The following is a 20,369-nucleotide window of genomic DNA, read 5'->3' as shown; positions in this document are numbered from 1 at the left end:
CGAAGAAAAGACATAAAAGGTACAAAACAATACAGATGTCATGAACAAATGCCATGAACAGTTAGTGGTGTGCAGTGATTGAAGTGAGAAAACTGCTGAGGAATAGGTAGATGTTCAGAAGGTTTTCAAAGGAAGGAAAAGGGGAAGTCAAAAAAAAAATACAGACTACATACAGCACACATAGGACAAGGTATTCAAAGGGATCCTAGTGTAGCCTCCATGTGTATTTTGTTCTCTCAGAAGTTTATTTTTGTTTTGCAGTGCTTTGTGTGCAGTTAATTTTATTGTTTCCCTGGTAAAATCAGTATATTTGTCAACTTCCCATATTCTTTGCATTGATCTTTAAAACAGTGTCAAGGGTGAGAACAACATTTTAAAAATAGGAAAATGCGATTACTACATCAACACATATTAGCAGGGGGATGTAAGACCAAATACAGTACCTGAAATGGCTTTTACATAATTGTTTTTAACTAACTGGATTTCAAATTGACAATGTCCATTTAAACAGACCACTAGTGGTCAATGTTTTGTTTAAATGTCACAGAATTCATGAGAATGCCACATGAGTGCTCATACCTACACAAGCATTACCAAACCTTTCAAACCAGCAACTTCCTTCAACTCCTATACAAGCTATTCAGAGACTCTAGACTTGCTTACCATTTAAATCTCTAGCACTGTAGCAAGATAGATAGGCTAAATGTATGGTTTCCAAACTGTTTCCAGAGCTGTCACTTTTTTCTATGTGGATTAACAAATTTTTAATGGCAATTATTTATGCTACAGATTTACATGAGCCATTTTGAATCCAATGTCAACTCAGGAACTAACTTGTTGCTTCTGTATATGAAACCCTAGTTAGATAAGAAACTAGAATAAAATTAACATCTACAACATGGATTTTGTCAAACTAAAAAAAAGTAGGCAGAAGACAGTATATAATTTTTTCAAAAAGCAAACAAAGTCAATTAGGCATGCACTATCTAAGAGAATATATATTACAATGGTGTGTTTTGTTTTTAAGTTTCAGAGTGAACTAGAGTGAAGTTATAGTGTGTGCAGTATGTGAAACAGATACTCTGGGCATTTGGCACATTTTATATCAAATCCCCCTTTCGAAAACTACATTGGATATGAAAAAGTAATGTGATACCAGCTTAACAAGAGTTTTGCACTTACCAGAATTATGGCAATAGTCCATATACTGTGGACTCTGGATTGTAAAGGCTACCATATCTGGAGCCAAGAGAGATTCTGGCTTTCTACTTTCATTGAGCCATTTGCTGCTGTGTAGGTCTCTGGTGTCAGAAGGGCCTTGAATTAAAGGAATCAGCTTCTCTTTTCCAACATCACCTAAATAAAGATTAAACTCTTTACACCTTTTCTAACAACAAGGTAATTCAACACTTACTTTCACTGGCCTGAGCAGGGCAGCTATTAAATACACAAGTATAGAACAAAGTGACAAAATACAAAGAATGAACAGCATTTATAAACTTGTTAGAAGTAATCAACTTCCTTATAAAGTTATTTTTCAAATGTCTTTGTATGCAGAAGAATTTAAATTAAAATTTAATTTTAAATAATGTTCCCAGATAAATCAATCAAGTCTCATTAAATAATTAGTAAATTACTATCTTCTGACTAATAAAATAGTCACTTATCTCAACAATCACCTTGGAATTCCTAAATCACATTTAATTATAATTACTATGTTGAAAAAGCTCTAAACACTGACTACATAAGGTATTTGTATTGGTTGAAAATATTTACTGTATACACCTCTCTTCACTAGAAGCAGTAAAGATTCATTATACCATAAAACCTCTTAAAATCTCCATAACTGAAAATTTTACTTGTGTCTTATTTGGAAATGATGAGACAGATTTAAAAAAATCATAATATCCATTCATAATTATATAGAAAGTGGGGCAAAACACAAATGTGCTGTATCATTTGAAAGTTCAGTTTTCATATCTATTTTCTTCAATGTTGTTAGACTCTGGTTTTTGAGTTCAAAATCCAACAAGTTTTAATTTTATTTATTTGTCATAAAAATTGAATTTACTATAGCCATGATGTATCATCCTGGCACAATTAAAAAAAAATAGAATACAAAAAAACCCCTCTCTGATTCATAGGAACAATGAGTAAATTCTTGTTTCAGTAACCCTCCTTGTAAAAAACAAGGCCAATTCTCCTATACAGGCAATAAAGTTTTACATGGTCCAGCTGCACATACCTGGGGCTTTGGCACAAATTTTTATTGATCCCACAGTCCCAGAGGCACATTTGACCAATGATGTGCTGCAGTACTTCAATTCAACATTCTGGACTGAGCCCTCAAGAGTTGGCAGGGGATTCTTAGATTTCACACCTAATAAAAGAAAACTGCAAATGTACTAGCCTGTTGAATTTAAATATTTTTATATTCCTTCACCAAGGTATTTAAACTTAATTATACTTTAATTATCCATGTTAGATGTTCTTATAGCATTTTTGCTGCTATTCATAGCTAACTTTGTGAAGTGAGAGAATATTGTTATATACTTTTATACATATACATATAATAATGCACAAAATATTTATTTGTTCTTATTTTCATACACATATGGCAACTTACAACTTTTAGAATAAATATGTATATACACAAATCCAGATAATTTTGTTTCATTTTATAATTCAGCCATGACACTTAAACTGCTCTCTATCAACATTATTATAATAATCCTTTAATTTGAGGATCTTAAATAACTAAAAATGTTTTCAGATGATACTTAGAAAACAGGGTTTCATTCAGTAGCAAAATCAAAACATTAAATACATGCAGCTGAGTAGCACAGCAGGTTAGTGCACTTGCCATTTCACTACGGAAACTAGAGTTCAAATCTTGCCTTAGGTCACACGTTAAATAAGTTTGGTGGTCTCTTCTGAGTCCCCATTTGTGCACACAGAAAGCTAAGACACAGTTTGGAACAAATCAGTGCTATTGGCAATCTCTTCTGAAGAAACGCCTAGAACTGTAACAGCAGGGGATGTTGCAGGTCAGGACTTAGGTACATTGGCAGAGTTCTATGGGGAAGCTTAAACAACATCACCCACCCACACCATGTATGGCTCAAGTCAACTATTATTCCATAATAACAGGTTTCAGAGTAGCAGCTATATTAGTCTGTATCCGCAAAAAGAACAGGAGTACTTGTGGCACCTTAGAGACTAACAAATTTATTTGAGCATAAGCTTTCATGGGCTACAGCCCACTTCATCGGATGCATAGACTGGAACACACAGAAGATATTTATACATACAGAGAACATGAAAAGGTGGGAGTAGCCATACCAACTGTAAGAGGCCAATCAAATGAGATGAGCTATCATCAGCAGGAGAGAGAAAAAAACCTTTGAAGTGATAATCGAGATGACCCATAGAAAGTGTGAGGATATTTTAACATGGGGAAATGGATTCAATTAGTGTAATGACCCAACCATTCCCAGTCTCTGTTCAAACTTAAGTTAATTGTATCTATTTTGCATATTAATTCAAGTTCAGCAGTCTCTCTTTGGAGTCTGTTTTTGAAGTTTTTTTGTTGCAACATTGCCACCTTCAAGTCTGTCACTGAGTGGTTAGAGAGGTTGAAGTGTTCTCCCATTGGTTTTTGAATGTTATGATTCCTGATGTCAGATTTGTGTCCATTTATTCTTTTGCGTAGAGACTGTCCGGTTTGGGAGACAGACCAGTCCTCGCTTACAGACAGCCCCCCAACCTGAAGCAAATACTCACCAGCAACCGCACACCATACAACATAAACACTAACCTATCCTTGCAATAAAGCCTGATGCCAACTCTGTCCACATATCTATTCAAGTCATCATAGGACCTAACCACATCAGCCACGCCATCGGGGGCTCGTTCACCTGCACATCTACCAACATGATATATGTCATCATGTGCCAGCAATGCCCCTCTGCCATATATATTGGCCAAACCGGACAGTCTCTAGGCAAAAAAATAAAGTTTTACACTGTTTTATTTTTGAATGCAGTTATTTTTTGTCCATAATTCAACATTTGTAAGTTCAACTTTCATGATAAAGAGCTTGCACTACAATACTTGTATTACATGAATTGAAATATACTATTTCTTTTGTTTTTTACAGTGCAAATATTTGTATTAAAATAAATAGAATGTGAGCACTGTACACTTCGTATTCTATGTTGTAATACTAATCAATATATTTGAAAATGTAGAAAACATCCAAAAACATTTAAATAAATGGTATTCTATTAACAGTGCAATTAATTGTGATTAATTTTTTTAATTGCTTGACAGCCCTAATTTTTAAAATTAACGTGGCACATATTAAATGGATTAAAAACTGGTTAAGTGATAGGTCTCAAAATATAATGATAAATGGGGCATTGTCATCAAGTGGGTGTGTTTCTAGAGGGATTCCGCAGGCGTCTGTTTCTGGAGTACTCTGCTTAAAATTTTTATCAGTGACCTGGAAGAAAACAAAATCATCACAGGTAAAGTTTACAGGCAATACAAAGATTTGGGGGAGTGGTTGGGTCATTACACTAATTGAATCTATTTCCCCATGTTAAAATATCCTCACACTTTCTATGGGTCATCTCAATTATCACTTCAAAGGTTTTTTTTCTCTCTCCTGCTGATGATAGCTCATCTCAATTGATGGGCCTCTTACAGTTGGTATGGCTACTCCCACCTTTTCATGTTCTCTGTATGTATAAATATCTTCTGTGTGTTCCATTCTATGCATCCGATGAAGTGGGCTGTAGCCCACGAAAGCATATGCTCAAATAAATTTGTTAGTCTCTAAGGTGCCACAAGTACTCCTATTATTCCATAGACTTTCACCATCAGAAAAACTACATTTACTTACAAATTATAAAAAAACTAGTTTGACACTTGTAAAGAGCATGTGGCGGGAGAGAAATTGAAGTTACCATTTTATAAATTATTTTTTCCCTACACAGAACTGATATTGAATTCAAAAATTAGATTTGGCAAGCATTTTGTTCATTATGCAAGCATTTTGTTCATTATGCAAGGATTAGCCTAATTATGGGGATCATTTCTGTGCATAGCTAAAACAGTATTTCTGCCAGAATCCATATTTATACAAAGAAACTATTATGATCCATCAGGCAAAAATACTTTTTTTTTTTTTTTTAAAAAGCACTTTGATATATATTTTCTTGATAGATGGAGACATTAGGGCAACTGGATAAATATATATTTTAAGTCCCCTAAATACTTAACAGATTATATTTTCTTGGATTGGCTCTCAAAGACACTTGCACTAAAGATTATTCTTTTGATTATTTTAAGTAAACAAGAAAAAAACATACACTTAATTTACAAAATGACAATAGGCAGAAAATTCAAAATAAGTCCGAAACTCTGTGCTTAGTGCATTTCATTGTCTAGATACTAGAGCATATTCAGTTGGGCATGTATAATCATGCTGCTCAGAGTCCTTTTCAATATAACTGTACCAGGGAATAGACTAAAAATTAAATTACACGAGTAATCCCTCTACAGTAAATTAATACAATCACATGAATGGTAACACTGAATACCAAATGAACCTATTAGGGCTTTCACACAATGACAACTACTGTAAGGGTTATAGTATTGGGGAAAGCTTTGGGAGTATTATTTAAATTAGGAGCTATGGGGAAAAGTGGAGAGTACCAAAGTCCCTTATGTAAAGCGATTACATTTGCTAAGGACAGCTTATGTACAAGTGAAGTTATGTATATAGCAATAATTATAATAACACAGAACAAACTGTAGGGAGTCAAATAATTAGAACTTCTAGTCCAGTAGACACCAATACATGATACGAATATAGAAATTGCTATTGTGATAAATGAAGGGGGGAGGGTAGATCCCTTTTATGGACATCCAGCCAGCCAGTTAGCTACAAAATCCCTGTTAGTAGCTGTTCTCTACATGCTTTACATGTAAAGGGTTAAAAAAGCCCTTTTTTTTTTAGGAAGGGAGTTGGTACCTTACCAAAAGAGCCAATAGGAGGGCTAGAACTTTTTAAAATTGGGAAGAAACTTTCCCTTTGTGTCTGTCTGTCTGTTGTTCTCTGGAGAGAGGAGACACAGAGCAGCAATGCTGTAAGAAGCTTTAAACCAGGTTTGAAAAATCATCAAATCATACCTTGAACCTACTTATCTGAAACCCCAGATATGTACATAGATCATGGAATGTCTAGGAAGACATGATTAGGTTTATTTCTTTTATTTCTGTATGGCTTGTGGACTCCTCTGTGCTAACCCCAGATGCTTTTGTTTTGCTTGTAACCTTTAAGCTGGACCTCAAGAAAACCATTCTTGATGTTTAATTATTATATTTGCTCTTTTTAAATCTAGCAATAGCCTAAATTCCAGATGTATTTTCTTCCTTTTTGTTTTTAACAAAATGTACCTTTTTAAAGAACAGAATTGGGTTTTTTGTGTCCTAAGAGGTTTATGCATATGTTGTTTAATTAGCTGGTGGCAACAGCTCTTCCCGGGGGGGGCGGGGGGAGGGAGGGAGATGTATGTGAAAGGACTTGAGGGTACCCCACAGGAAGGAATTCCCAAGTGCTCCTTCCTGGGTTCTCAAAAGGGGGGGGGGTGTTTTTTTGCACCTGGGTGGTGGCAGCATCTACCCATCCAAGGTCAGAGAGATGCTGTAACCTTGGGAGTTTAATACCAGCCTGGAGTGGCCAGTATTAATTTTTAGAATCCTTGCGGGGCCCCACCTTCTGCACTCAAAGTGCCAGAGTGGGGAATAAGCCGTGACAGCTATCTATCTATCTTAGGTACTTATGTGGCTCCCACTGTAGTACCTAAGTGCCTCACAATCTTGTAACATGTATCTCACAAGGCCTTTGTGAGGTAGGGAAGTACTCATATTTCCATTTTAAAGATGGTGAATTGGGGCAGAGAGACTGACTGACTCATCCAATATCATATAGGAAGCCTGGGGCAGAGCCAATAAATTAACCTAGGTCGTCCAAGTCCCAAACAAACACCCGAGCCACTGTACCATCCTTCCTCTGCAATATTAGATGAAACTAGTGGTCCATCTGGTCCAGTACTAAACTCTTCAGAGAAAAGTTCAAGAAACCCTATGGCCGACAATGATGAAACTACCTCTGTCACAATCTGGACCCATGCTGCTCTCTGGACGGACCCCAGTCTGTTGTGACTGAATCTAACCGCTGAACTCATGTGCTTCTAAATCACTTTGGGTCTGGATAATGACTGATCACTGTTCCCAGCTCTGGGTCTCCCTAGCTCTGGGTCTTGCCCAGAGGCAGATCCTGTGTCTAATACCCTTCTTGGGCAGTGGGACCCCACCATCTAGCCACCAAGACCCCAAAAGCAATGCCAAACACTTCCCAAGTGCCCAGATGCTTGGACACATTCCCCCACCCCCAACCCCTAGGAGTCCGCCTCGCTGTGGGAGCTCTGGTTTCTTAGTGCCATTGTTACTGGGTGAGCCATACCTTACACCCCTATTAGTCCCTCGAGTGCCAGGTCTGGCTTTCTACAACACACTGTGAACTGAACTACATGGTCTAACCACTCTTAGATTGGATCTGTTGGCTGCAGACCCCCGTTTACCAACCACGTTAATCTGACTGGGTCTGGCACCTGTAATCCTTCTTTCTCCAGGCACTGGTGGCAGCAGCTGATTACAATGACTCAAAAACACCATAATTAAATAAAAGTAGCATTTAATTGCCAAAGGGAACATAGCATTTAGGAAAATGGGTTAACACAACAAAAAGTCCTATATGCCTATTTCCTTACCTAAACTTAACCTTTAGGTTGAGAGACCCAGCTGTTTGCTACAGTCCCTGTGTCTCTTTGTCTGTGACTATCAGGCCAAGTCTATACTTATGGAAGAGTATAGGCACTACACATGTAGGCAATCTGTTTCCACACTTGTCACAGTGATGTGCAGCTACACAACTCAGACAAAAGCTCTAGTAGCTCCCCACTGCCAGAGCCTTTTACTATGGTGAAGAAAAGCTTTGGTTGGGGGTGGCAGTGGGAAGCTACACTGCTAACAGTAGCAATGTTGACATGGGAGGCACTGCTTGGGTATGTAGAGAGCTGTCTCGCCCTAGGGGTTCAGGCATGTAGCACTCTTGTGTACTCTACTCACCTATGCTGTGTCTTACTGTCTACACTACTATTTATACGCATGCTAGTTGCATGTGTAGTGTCTGTACTCTACACATCACTGTAAGTGTAAACTAGCCTTAGTTAGTTTGAGTGTCAGCCTCAGATTGATGATAACCCACTCCCTCATCTTTGTTCCTGAGGCTAGCATCTTTCAGGTTTAGGATCCCCTTTGATCCTAAATTTTAGTCTGGGAAGAATACACGTTACCAGACTAGCAAGAGCTAGTCAGGAGTTATCTTGAAATCAGAAACTTCCCATATTTTTTCCCCAGTGAGCCTTATCTTTGTCATTGTCTAGTCTTTCCTGATGGTTTCACTTTAACTGTCTCCTGTGATTTAACTCTTTGCAGTCAGGAAGGTTAATATCAAACTGATAACCAGAAGGAAATAAGGACATATGATATTTATAAAAAATACTGTACAGCTCCCATATTCTCCACACCTAGACACGTTCTTCAGGGAGAACTTGGCAATAAAGCAATGAACACAGGCTTAACAGAAGAATGTCTTAACCACAAGAAATTGTAACTCTTAAAAGCACAAGAGTTACAAATCCATGGAAAACAACAAACAGTCCTGAAAGCAATCCCCATGGTCTGATCTCACCCCATTTGAGGGTCCTGGTTCTAGCCAGCATCCTTAGGTGAGGCAGAGTGTCTCCTGTCTTTGCTTCTTTCCACTCTATAACCTTTACAGCACACTCTCCTCTAGAATATGGACTAAAACCCGGAATTCTTAAATCCCAAAATGTCTCTGTCATCTAGCAAATACCTATGAAACCCACTTGAACAGTGTGTATCCTAACTCCCAAGTGTCTGGTTCACAAAGAGACAGCCTACTACTGCTATCAGGTTTCAGAGTAACAGCCGTGTTAGTCTGTATCCGCAAAAAGAAGAACAGGAGTACTTGTGGCACCTTAGAGACTAACAAATTTATTAGAGCATAAGCTTTCGTGGACTACAGCCCACTTCTTCGGATGCATATAGAATGGAACATATATTGAGGAGATATATATAAACACATACAGAGAGCATAAACAGGTGGGAGTTGTCTTACCAACTCTGAGAGGCCAATTAATTAAGAGAAAAAAAACCTTTTGAAGTGATAATCAAGCTAGCCCAGTACAGACAGTTTGATAATAAGTGTGAGAGTACTTACAAGGGGAGATAGAGTCAATGTTTGTAATGGCTCAGCCATTCCCAGTCCTTATTCAAACCGGAGTTGATTGTGTCTAGTTTGCATATCAATTCTAGCTCTGCAGTCTCTCTTTGGAGTCTGTTTTTGAAGTTTTTCTGTTGTAATATAGCCACCCGCAGGTCTGTCACTGAATGACCAGACAGGTTAAAGTGTTCTCCCACTGGTTTTTGAGTATTTTGATTCCTGATGTCAGATTTGTGTCCATTAATTCTTTTGCGTAGAGACTGTCTGGTTTGGCCAATGTACATGGCAGAGGGGCATTGCTGGCACATAATGGCATATATCACATTGGTAGATGTGCAGGTGAACGAGCCCCTGATGGTATGGCTGATGTGATTAGGTCCTATGATGATGTCACTTGAATAGATATGTGGACAGAGTTGGCATCAGGGTTTGTTACAAGGATAGGTTCCTGGGTTAGTGGTTTTGTTCAGTGATGTGTGGTTGCTGGTAAGTATTTGCTTTAGGTTGGGGGGTTGTCTGTAAGCGAGGACAGGTCTGTCTCCCAAGATCTGTGAGAGTAAAGGATCATCTTTCAGGATAGGTTGTAGATCTCTGATGATGCGCTGGAGAGGTTTTAGTTGGGGGCTGAAGGTGACAGCTAGTGGTGTTCTGTTATTTTCTTTGTTGGGCCTGTCTTGTAGGAGGTGACTTCTGGGTACTCGTCTGGCTCTGTCAATCTGTTTTTTCACTTCAGCAGGTGGGTATTGTAGTTTTAAGAATGCTTGATAGAGATCTTGTAGGTGCTTGTCTCTATCCGAGGGATTGGAGCAAATGCGGTTATATCTTAGAGCTTGGCTGTAGACAATGGATCGTGTGGTGTGTCCTGGATGGACGCTGGAGGCATGTAGGTAAGTGTAGCGGTCAGTAGGTTTCCGGTATAGGGTGGTATTGATGTGACCATCGCTTATTAGCACAGTAGTGTCCAGGAAATGGACCGCTTGTGTGGATTGATCTAGCCTGAGGTTGATGGTGGGATGGAAATTATTGAAATCATGGTGAAATTCCTCAAGGGCTTCTTTTCCATGGGTCCAGATGATGAAGATGTCATCAATGTAGCGCAAGTAGAGTAGGGGCGTTAGGGGACGAGAGCTAAGGAAGCGTTGTTCTAAGTCAGCCATAAAAATGTTGGCATATTGTGGGGCCATGCGGGTACCCATAGCAGTGCCGCTGACTTGAAGGTATATATTGTCCCCAAATGTGAAATAGTTGTGGGTGAGGACAAAATCACAAAGTTCAGCCACCAGGTTAGCTGTGACATTATCAGGGATACTGTTCCTGATAGCTTGTAGTCCATCTTTGTGTGGAATATTGGTGTAGAGGGCTTCTACGTCCATAGTGGCCAGGATGGTGTTTTCTGGAAGATCACCGATGGATTGTAGTTTCCTCAGGAAGTCAGTGGTGTCTCGAAGATAGCTGGGAGTGCTGGTAGCGTAGGGTCTTAGGACAGAGTCTACATAACCAGACAAGCCTGATGTTAGGGTGCCAATGCCTGAGATGATGGGGCGTCCAGGATATCCAGGTTTATGGATCTTGGGTAGCAAATAGAATACCCCTGGTCGGGGTTCTAGGCATGTGTCTGTACGGATTTGTTCCTGTGCTTTGTCAGGGAGTTTTTTTAGCAGATGGTGTAGTTTCTTTAGGTAATCCTCAGTGGGATCAGAGGATAATGGCCTGTAGAATGTGGTGTTAGAGAGCTGTCTAGCAGCCTCCTGGTCATATTCCAATTTATTCATGATGACGACAGCACCTCCTTTGTCAGCCTTTTTGATTATGATGTCAGGGTTGTTTCTGAGGCTGTAGATGGCGTTGTGTTCAGCATGGCTGAGGTTATGTGGCAAGTGATGTTGCTTTTCCACAATTTCAGCCTTTGCACGTCGACGGAAGCAATCTATGTAGAAATCCAGTCTGTTGTTTCGACCGTCCGGAGGAGTCCATGCAGAATCCTTTTTTTTTCTTTTTTTTTTTTTTTTGTAGTGCTGGTAGGGAGGATTCTGTGGGTTAGTATGCTGTTCAGAGGTATGTTGGAAATATTCTTTGAGTCGGAGACGTCGAAAGTAGGATTCTAGGTCACCGCAGAACTGTATCATATTCATGGGTCTGGAGGGACAAAAGGAGAGGCCCCGAGATAGGACAGACTCTTCTGCTGGGCTAAGAGTATAGCTGGAAAGATTAACAATATTGCTGGGTGGGTTAAGGGAACTACTGTTGTGGCTGCTTGTGGCATGTAGCAGTTTAGATAGTTTAGTGTCCTTTTTCCTTTGTAGGGAGGCAAAGTTTGTCTTGTAAATGGCTTGTCTAGTTTTTGTAAAGTCTATCCATGAGGAAGTTTGTGTGGAAGGTTGGTTTCTTATGAGAGTATCCAGTTCTGAGAGCTCATTCTTAATCTTTCCCTGTTTGCTGTATAGGATGCTGATCAGGTGGTTTCGCAGTTTCTTTGAGAGTGTGTGACACAGTCTCTCAGCATAGTCTGTGTGATATGTAGATTGTAATGGATTTTTTACCTTTAGTCCTTTTGGTATGATGTCCATCTGCTTGCATTTGGAAAGGAAGATGATGTCTGTCTGTATCTGTACGAGTTTTTTCATGAGGTTGATGGATTTCCATTCCATACGGCTAAATGCAGTGCCTTGCATAATGACAGGTTTCTGAGTAACAGCCGTGTTAGTCTGTATCCGCAAAAAGAAGACCAGGAGTACTTGTGGCACCTTAGAGACTAACAAATTTATTAGAGCATAAGCTTTCGTGGACTACTCGGTCAGCTCAAGTGGTAAAGATCTGCCTTGTAGGTCTAAAGATTCCAAGCTTCTTGATGACCAATGTGAGCCAGTATGATTAAACGCAATGTAATTTCTATTTTTTCAGGATTTTTTTTTACATTAAAAAACCTTATATTAAAAGAACTGTAAGGTTGCAAAGTCAAGCACTCAAAAGTTAGGAATACCAGGATTAAGGTTCCCTGTGCAACCTTAATCTAGCCCTCTTATGCATAAACAGTCTTTAATTACATAATCTCACATTTTTTTCCACAGGACATCTGGCATTTCCTAATTTTAGTGCTTGCCTTTGCAACCATAATGTTCTTTGAGTGTACTTTATTTTACATGCTTGTACACAATTATGTACATACACCCATGCATAAACAAATAATTTAGCACTGTAAATAATTCTATCGAATTTAACTGTAGGTATTTTCATTTCATTACAAATGCGTAATGCTTTTCAACGAAGTTAGCAAGGGTTCCATTGTTTTTGTTTTATATGAAACCATCAAAAGTAGGTCTGATCAGTTTTTTGGCATTCAGAATTCTGAATCCTTCAGAAAAATAATCCTAGCACATGCAAATGTCATTATATGTATTTCTTCAAATTATCTTTTATGTCCTCTTCTGAATGTTTTTAATCTCGGTTATATATTTCTGAAGATAAGGCAAAGAAAAAGATAGACGCCATACTCCAACTCACATTGATTTGTTCAATAGTCAGGAGGCTAAATTCAATCCTGTAACATCACTCAAGTAAACTCAGTTACACCAGGAATGACTCTGGTATGTTATATTTTCTACCACCACTTTCTAACCTTTCTTAAATGCTTCTAAATCATTTTTTCAAAACATGCTGTGCACTGGGCAGCTGTCTTCACTGACCTATCCAAAATAAATTCTATTGGTCAAATCCTGCTTCTTTTTCTCATGTGAAAAGCCTTATTTATATCATTCTTTCCTTCCAAGGATTTCTTTTTTTAAGTTATTTCCCAATCTGTTAAACCACTTCTTCAATGATAATATACTGTGTTTGTAAAATCAAAGCCCTTATAGCTGTAGTAGAAATCTTTGTGATATGCCTTGTTTCCCCTCAATAAAAATATATTTAAAACATTAGGTAATAGAGGTTGGGAAGTAGTATATAGAAAAGGATTATAAAAATATGGTCCAAATAATATTTCTGAAGAGGTAACATCTGTACATCACAATACTAATTCATAGTCACTAACTCACAAATATATACACACTACCAGAGTTTTAACTGGACTAGTGATAGTAAACTCAATGTTGAGAATTCAAAGAGGTAACCATATCTACTACTGTGTATTAATAATGGCCAAATTCAATTTCCCAAAACCAAACTGGTGGAAAAGCACATTTGGAGAAAATTCCTTAATATTAAAATAATTGTTTTGTATAATGGCTTATTCTGGAGCATACAAGAATAGGAGGCTACTGGTGATTTAGTGTTCAATTACACACAGGTGTTGGTTCAGGAAGTAAGTGTGGTTGAGCCACTAAGTAACATTTTCTACAAAACAACTGTGATATTCTAGCCAGACAGATCATACTTAGAGTTATAAGACATAAATTTCGAGAAGGGTGTTTTAAAAATAAGGATGTTAGATGAAACAGCTTGAAAGGCAAGTTAAAATGCACATATCTAAGAAAAGGGTAGTTCAGCTACTAAACTAAATATGTATCACTAAAACACCTGATATACTGAACAGCTAAAGGGTGGTATGTATGGTGTCCATCTTTAAAGAAGAAGTTAAGGTTAATTCAGTGAACTACAACACCAATAAGCGCAAACCTGAAAGAAAACATTCAGCATTCAAAGTAGCCCAAAATAACTTCCTTCAACTCACTGGGCAAGTTCAGGTGATTGATGACGAGATGCAAAACTCTAAGTCACCAGTTTAGCTCAGCTTGGTAATAACAGAACCAAAATTGTTTGCATCGCTCTTCAAGATACTCAGTTGGCTCCTCCTTCATCCTCATTTTCCTTGGTCTTTTTGACAAAGAAAATCAGTCCCTCCTCCTCAGCATCTTGTTCTTGTTTCTATGGCTGTGTCTTGTTTCTCTAAGACTCTTTCACCATCTCCTTTGGCAGTTCCTCCTGCCCTCCCCTGAGAATTCTTTGAGTCTCTGCCAATGTCCCTCAAAGGAAAAGCCATACACATCATTCCTAGGTGACCTCACTTGTTCATAACTAGCAGCTGTATGCAGATATTTCAGGCTGTATATATCTAACACTCTCTCTCTCACACACACACACACACACACAATTTTTCATTACTCAAAAAGGCAGGAGGGCTGGACGTGACGTCATCATATGCCAAATACTTCCTGTGTCTTACACATGACATTCACCCACCTTGTCTCTCTAAACAGAAGTTGGTAAAATAAAAGATATTACCTCACCCACTTTGTCTCTTATATCCTGGGGCCCACACAGCTACAACTACACTGTATATGACATTTTAAAGGCTAGTATCAACCAAACAATGCTCTGTAAGATTTGAGAAATGTTTCAGTGTACGTCTGAATAAAAAACACAAATTTCGAAACCATTGCAAAAATAATATTGCCAGCACTACAAAAGTTTGATGTTTCCTACCCAAAGTATGTTTAGGTTTATTCAAGACTATGTTGCATACATGAACAAATGCTGGAGGCAAGGTCTGAAACCCCTCTACTTAATGGAGTGCATGTAAACTTGTGCATCAAGCTAATTTCCTGCTTAAACTTATGTGGGGACATTTGGATATAGAACTTTAGTCACATAAATTATTTTGTTGTAGCTCATTTAAATAAAAAAGGGGGGGGATAAAAGACATCATATACACTATGCCTGTAAGGAAAACAAAATACAAACTCTTCCTGCAGCCTCAAATCAGATCTTTTTACATAGTACAAACTGAATGGATTAAAAACTGGCTAATATCTCAGTCTCAAAATGTAATTGTAAATGGGAAATCATAATCAAGTGTGTGTATTTTTACTGGAGTCCCACAGGAATTGGTTCTTGACCCTACTCGGTTTAACAATTTTATTAATCACCTGGAGAAAGCATAAAATCATCACTGATAAAATTTGAAGATGACAAAACATTTGGGGAGGAGGCAATAAATAATGAAGACGGGTTACTAACAGAGTGTTCTGAACCTCTTGGTAAACTGAGCACAGCAAACAGCATGTGTTTTAATGAGGACAAATGTAAAGGTATACATTGAGGAGCAAAGAATGGAGGCCATACGTACAAGATGGGAGAGCTCTTTTCTGGGAAGCAATGGCTCTGAAAAAGACTTGTGGGTTGTGACTCTGGCAGAACAGATGCCTACTCTTGCCAAGGCTTTAGGCCTCAGCTGAACACTGACAAATTCACTGCTGCAAACCAGTCTGTTTCACTTGTGTGTTAGTATTGTTAAGATGAGTATTGGACTTATAACAATGTGTTTAGACTTTATGAAATGTTTGTAAATTGCTGCATGCATTAATCTCACTTATAATATCTTTATAACATGCTATAAGGAAATATTTACATTTTGCTTTGTAACTGTAAAAACATGTTTGCTCTGAAACTGTGAGCCCAGATGGGCTACCAAAACTAAAGGGACCATTGTGGGACATCACAATAGAAAGATTTTGCTAATTACCCCTTACACCGATGTAGAGGCTACCTGCAAAAGGATGCATCACATCAGCCTGAATTCTGGAAGAGGGAAATAAAATTAGCTTACAAGAAAAAAAAAAAAAAGTCATCTCTTAATTGTCATCTCTTTTGCAGTTTGAACTTTCACAGGGCTGGAAATGTGAAACAGAAACAGAGATCCCCAGGGTCAACCTGGGATAGCACTAAAAGACATTCAGAGCAGACATCACTACAACTCTGTCACTTTTTGGAACCATAGAATGTAACTCATTTGTGTATAAAGATTTGCTGCTTTAACCTTGTAATAACTCTCATTTCTTTTCTCAGTTAGTAAATCTTTAGATAGCTTACTATAGGATTGGCTACTATTATTGTCTTTGGTATGAGATCTAATGTATAAATTGACCTGGGGTAAGTGGCTGATCTCTTGGGACTGGGAGCAACCTGAATATTTTGTGATCTGTAGTGTATAGCAACCATCTATCACTAAGTTCAGTTTTCCTGGGTGGCAAGATAGACTGGAATCCTCAAGGGGACGGTCTGTGATACCATGGTAAGACTGTTATAGTGCTTTAGAAGTTCACACTTGTTACTGGGTTGGTGAACTTTAATATAGAACATACAGCCAGTTTGGGGTCTCTGCCCTGCTTCTTGGTATTCTGCCCTGAGGTTGGCATTCATGGTTGTGAGCCATTCCAGACAGCGTGACAGGGGTCATGGTGGATAATTAGCTGCACATGAGCTTCTAGTGCAATGCTATGGCCAAAAGAGCTAATGCAATCTTTGGATTCATAAACAGGGGAATCTCCAGGAGCAGGGAAGTTATTTTACCTCATAATATAGCACTGGTACTATAGATATATATACAGTATAGTGATAGACTCAAGGAACATATCTATTTAGCTTGACAAAAAGGTGGTTATGATGCAACTTGATCACACAGTTTATAAGTACCTACATAGGTAACAAATATTTGATAATGAACTCTTCAAGCTAGCAGACACAGATATACCAAAGCCAATGGCTGGAAGTTGAGGTAGATAAATTCAGATGGGAAATAAGGCACACATTTTAACAGTGAGGATAATTGATCACTGGAGCAACGTACCAATGGTTATAGTGGATTCTCCATCACTGGCCATTTTAAAATCAAGATTTTTTTTTTCTAAAAGATATGCACTAGTTCAAACAGGAATTAATTCAGGGAAGTTCTATGACCTGTATTATATAGGAAGTCAGACTAGATAATCACACTGGCTCCTTCTGGCCTTGGAATCTATGTAGCAGTATTACCTCCCTTGGTGTTAATTTCTCCTGTTTTCCACTACACATAACATTTGGATGAGTACATCCCCTTCTTCAAAGAAGACAGTGCTGCTTGTACCAAAGTTGCAACTTTGTCCTCAAATGTGCCATTAAGATGGTAGTACAATATGCAAGTTATATACAGGGTTGTCCTTTAATTCTTGGAATTTTTGCAAGTAAACTACAGGGAAAAAATGTGAGGAGAAAACATGTTGCTCCCTAGAACTCTATGTTCCAATAGAATTGCTATGAGATTCACTTCACTCTGTTGTTCAACATCAACAAATTCATTGAGAGAAAGCAGGAGAGAGCAATCATGCTCATCATGTGTTTTTTTTTCCCCATCACAACTGACAAATTTCTTTAGCTAATTTCTTTCTTACCTCAGCAACATGGTAACCATAGACTATAGGGAGATAGTCAGTATACAGGACTACTGAGATGTAGTATGACCCAAGCAGATTTTACATTTGCTTCAGGTAAGAATGCAGAGATGGATTACTCTTTTCTGGTTGTACTGCTTTTGTAGAAGATACCTGCTTTTCTGTGGAGCAGATTTCAGCAACATCAAACTCTTCTCTCAGTATGTCACATGTAGCTTTTCTGTTTTAGATGAACTGGAATATTTCACATAGTGTAAAACATACCACCACCAGATACATGAAATTTTGTTCTTCTATATTGCAGAACTGGAAAACTGGCTGAAAGATTTCCCAAAGCTCTGCCTTGACATTTTATACTCCCTATACGGTACAATAACTCACTTTAATGTTCATTCTATTAGTCTCCAGAAGTGCACAGAGCTGTTCTTTTCCAGGGATATGTACAGGATGACCTCAAGGAGAAACGCTACATAGAGCTCCCGGAGAGCATAGCAACTGTGTTACCCCTTAGAACGGTGTAGTAAGATTTCCATAGGTAAGGCAGCATTATTCATTGGGGCCAAGGCCTGGCCTCCTCACATTCCTACTGGGTACTCCTTAAATTTGAAGGCGTACAAAGGTTGCAACCTCCCCCCTCCATATGTCATCTGCAGGACAAGCCACAATCTGGCACTTTATGGCTAAATTAAAGACTTCAATCACCAAGGCTGTCAATCTGATACTTATAGTGAGCCCTAATTTAATCTAAGAATTTTTTTCTTTTTTAATATTTATTCCTTAATTGGTGATCTTAGCAACCTTTATATCCATTACCAATGCACTGGTAAAGTAATGACTTTGCAGTGATTAGTGGAAAAATCAGGAGGGTAGTTTTGAACTGAATTTTATGATATACAGGAAATCAGTGAAGGGAATGAAAGATAAAGGTGATATATTACTACTATTTAGGGCAAGAAAGTCTGAACTAAGTATCTGAACACCCATTGAGTTTAAAGAGTAATGATTTATGAAGATCATAAAAGAGGGAAATGCAAAATATGAGATGGGAAATGAGTAAGGCATGATTAAAATTTTCAAAAGTGGCCCCAAATGGATTCTAGCAATGTTTTTGAGGTGGCTTCAAAGAGAGGACTTCAGTATTTAAAGCATTCAATAGCAGGAAATGATGGTATGGCCAGGACACAAAATGAAGACTGGCACACAAACATCAGAATGATTAAGAGTTGGGTGAAAAGAGACAGATCCATGAATGGGAGCAAGTAGTTTTTACCCAAATGAAAGAAAACTTAGGGACTAATACAATACCCATTGAAGTCAATAAAAATATTCCCACTGTCTTAATGAACGTTAGATCAGGCCCTGACATCTCGATCCAGTAATACATATAACTACATGCTTAACTCTAACCACAAGACTTCAGTCAGACTACTGATGTGCTTGAAATTCAGTACATGCTTATCTGTTTTGTTGAATTGTGGTTTTAACAAGGTTGTTTTGTACTTGGTTACAGAGGTGAAAAAACTTGGTTAGAGAATTGGAGACAGAGCTTCTTTCCCTCCTTCCCATAGAAGTGACACAGCAGCAGTGGGAACCAAATGTAGCCAATCCCACATGCCACCAGCCCAACTGGAAGTAGCTGAGGAGCCAGAGCACCCATAAAGGGGACTTGTCCTGTTCCAACAGTAGGGTCACAGCAGCAGCAGGGAGCTTTACTACCCTTAAAGGGTTCATGGTGCCCACTTCTCTAGCTGTTCTTTCCCTCCCTTCACCAGCAAGGACATGGCAGCATGGAAGGGACCACTGTTCATTTCCAAAAAATAAGAAAAAATTAAAGAGATTTTCTAAAATTTGAAAATGAGGCTATGATGACTCTCCAAGTCACTTCCTCCAGCTCAAGAACCGCCACAAGGAACTAGGCTCCCAAAAGACGCTTCTCTTATGGGGAAGGAGCCATTAGCTTCATTCCTGCTCCTTCAGCCTTTGCTACCTTCTTCTAACCAGGAGAACATTTTTACAGCTGTAATTCATACACTGTTTAATAGTAAGAACTATTTAGCTTCCTCTCACCCCTCTCCTCCAAAGGAGATAAAGGCAGCAGAGGCACCATGACCACAGACAGCTTATTTCAAGGAGACATCTGATGCCATTTACATCCCGCTTTTCCTAGACTCAACCTATTTAGTACTATTGTTGCTATTATCATTTCTGTTGTAATGCCAACATGCTTCCAATACACCCACCACTACTCAAGAAACAGACTGGTCCAATTCCAAACGACAAGAAGGTCACATGACCCTGATTCAAACACAAAGACTCAGACTTAATCAAATTTCAAAGCATACTGAAGCAGAACAACATTCCACAACAGGACAAGGTGTCAATGATCTGGTGAATAATTATCATCTTACTCTAGCCTCAACCACGAACACTCTGACCCCCATACAGCTCATTCCTTCCCTTCACTCACACATATCTCCTTGATTTTCTGATACTCTGCACCAGATGAGACAAAGAGGTTGGAAACTCAAGCACCTATGGTGAAAAACGAAAGCTGAAAGAAACAGGTTGGAGAATGTCAAAGATTATTCTGAAGTCGTATTACAGGCCAAGAAAAACTTTCTATCAACCTCCACTGAAGATGCCAAATCCCACTCTAAGTAGCTATCCAATGTGGTAAACCACTTCATCAGTCCTGAGTGTCAATAGCCCATAACTGAAACCAGCACAAAGCACTGCAAAGAATTACTTCACTGAAAAGATCATGTGCATTTGGGAAGGCTTCTCAAACAGCATGGATCCACTCCATCAACCCAGGCAGCAAACAGCTTGCCTACATTCCTAGATTT

General features: G+C 38.6%; 1 protein-coding gene across 8 annotated transcripts in view; it reads right to left on the bottom strand.

The window, feature by feature from the left end:
- Nucleotides 1-20,369, bottom strand: part of VPS13B (vacuolar protein sorting 13 homolog B) — a 948,921-nt gene that overhangs the window by 618,305 nt on the left and 310,247 nt on the right. For all 8 annotated transcript variants that reach the window (XR_004644784.1, XM_034763372.1, XM_034763367.1 and 5 more), the window contains exons 18-19: nucleotides 2,246-2,380; nucleotides 1,183-1,356 (exon numbers count right to left, since the gene is read on the bottom strand). Coding sequence is in view for 7 of the 8 variants with exons in the window: in XM_034763372.1 (XP_034619263.1) it covers nucleotides 1,183-1,356; nucleotides 2,246-2,380 (309 nt within the window). In the remaining variant the exon portion in view is untranslated. The remainder of the gene's footprint in view (nucleotides 1-1,182; nucleotides 1,357-2,245; nucleotides 2,381-20,369) is intronic.

The sequence above is a fragment of the Trachemys scripta genome, chromosome 2 (assembly GCF_013100865.1).
Source record: "Trachemys scripta elegans isolate TJP31775 chromosome 2, CAS_Tse_1.0, whole genome shotgun sequence".
NCBI classification, from domain to species: Eukaryota; Metazoa; Chordata; order Testudines; family Emydidae; genus Trachemys; species Trachemys scripta.
The sequence above is the reverse complement of the archived record's forward strand: the minus strand, read 5'-3'. Positions and strand labels throughout refer to the sequence as shown.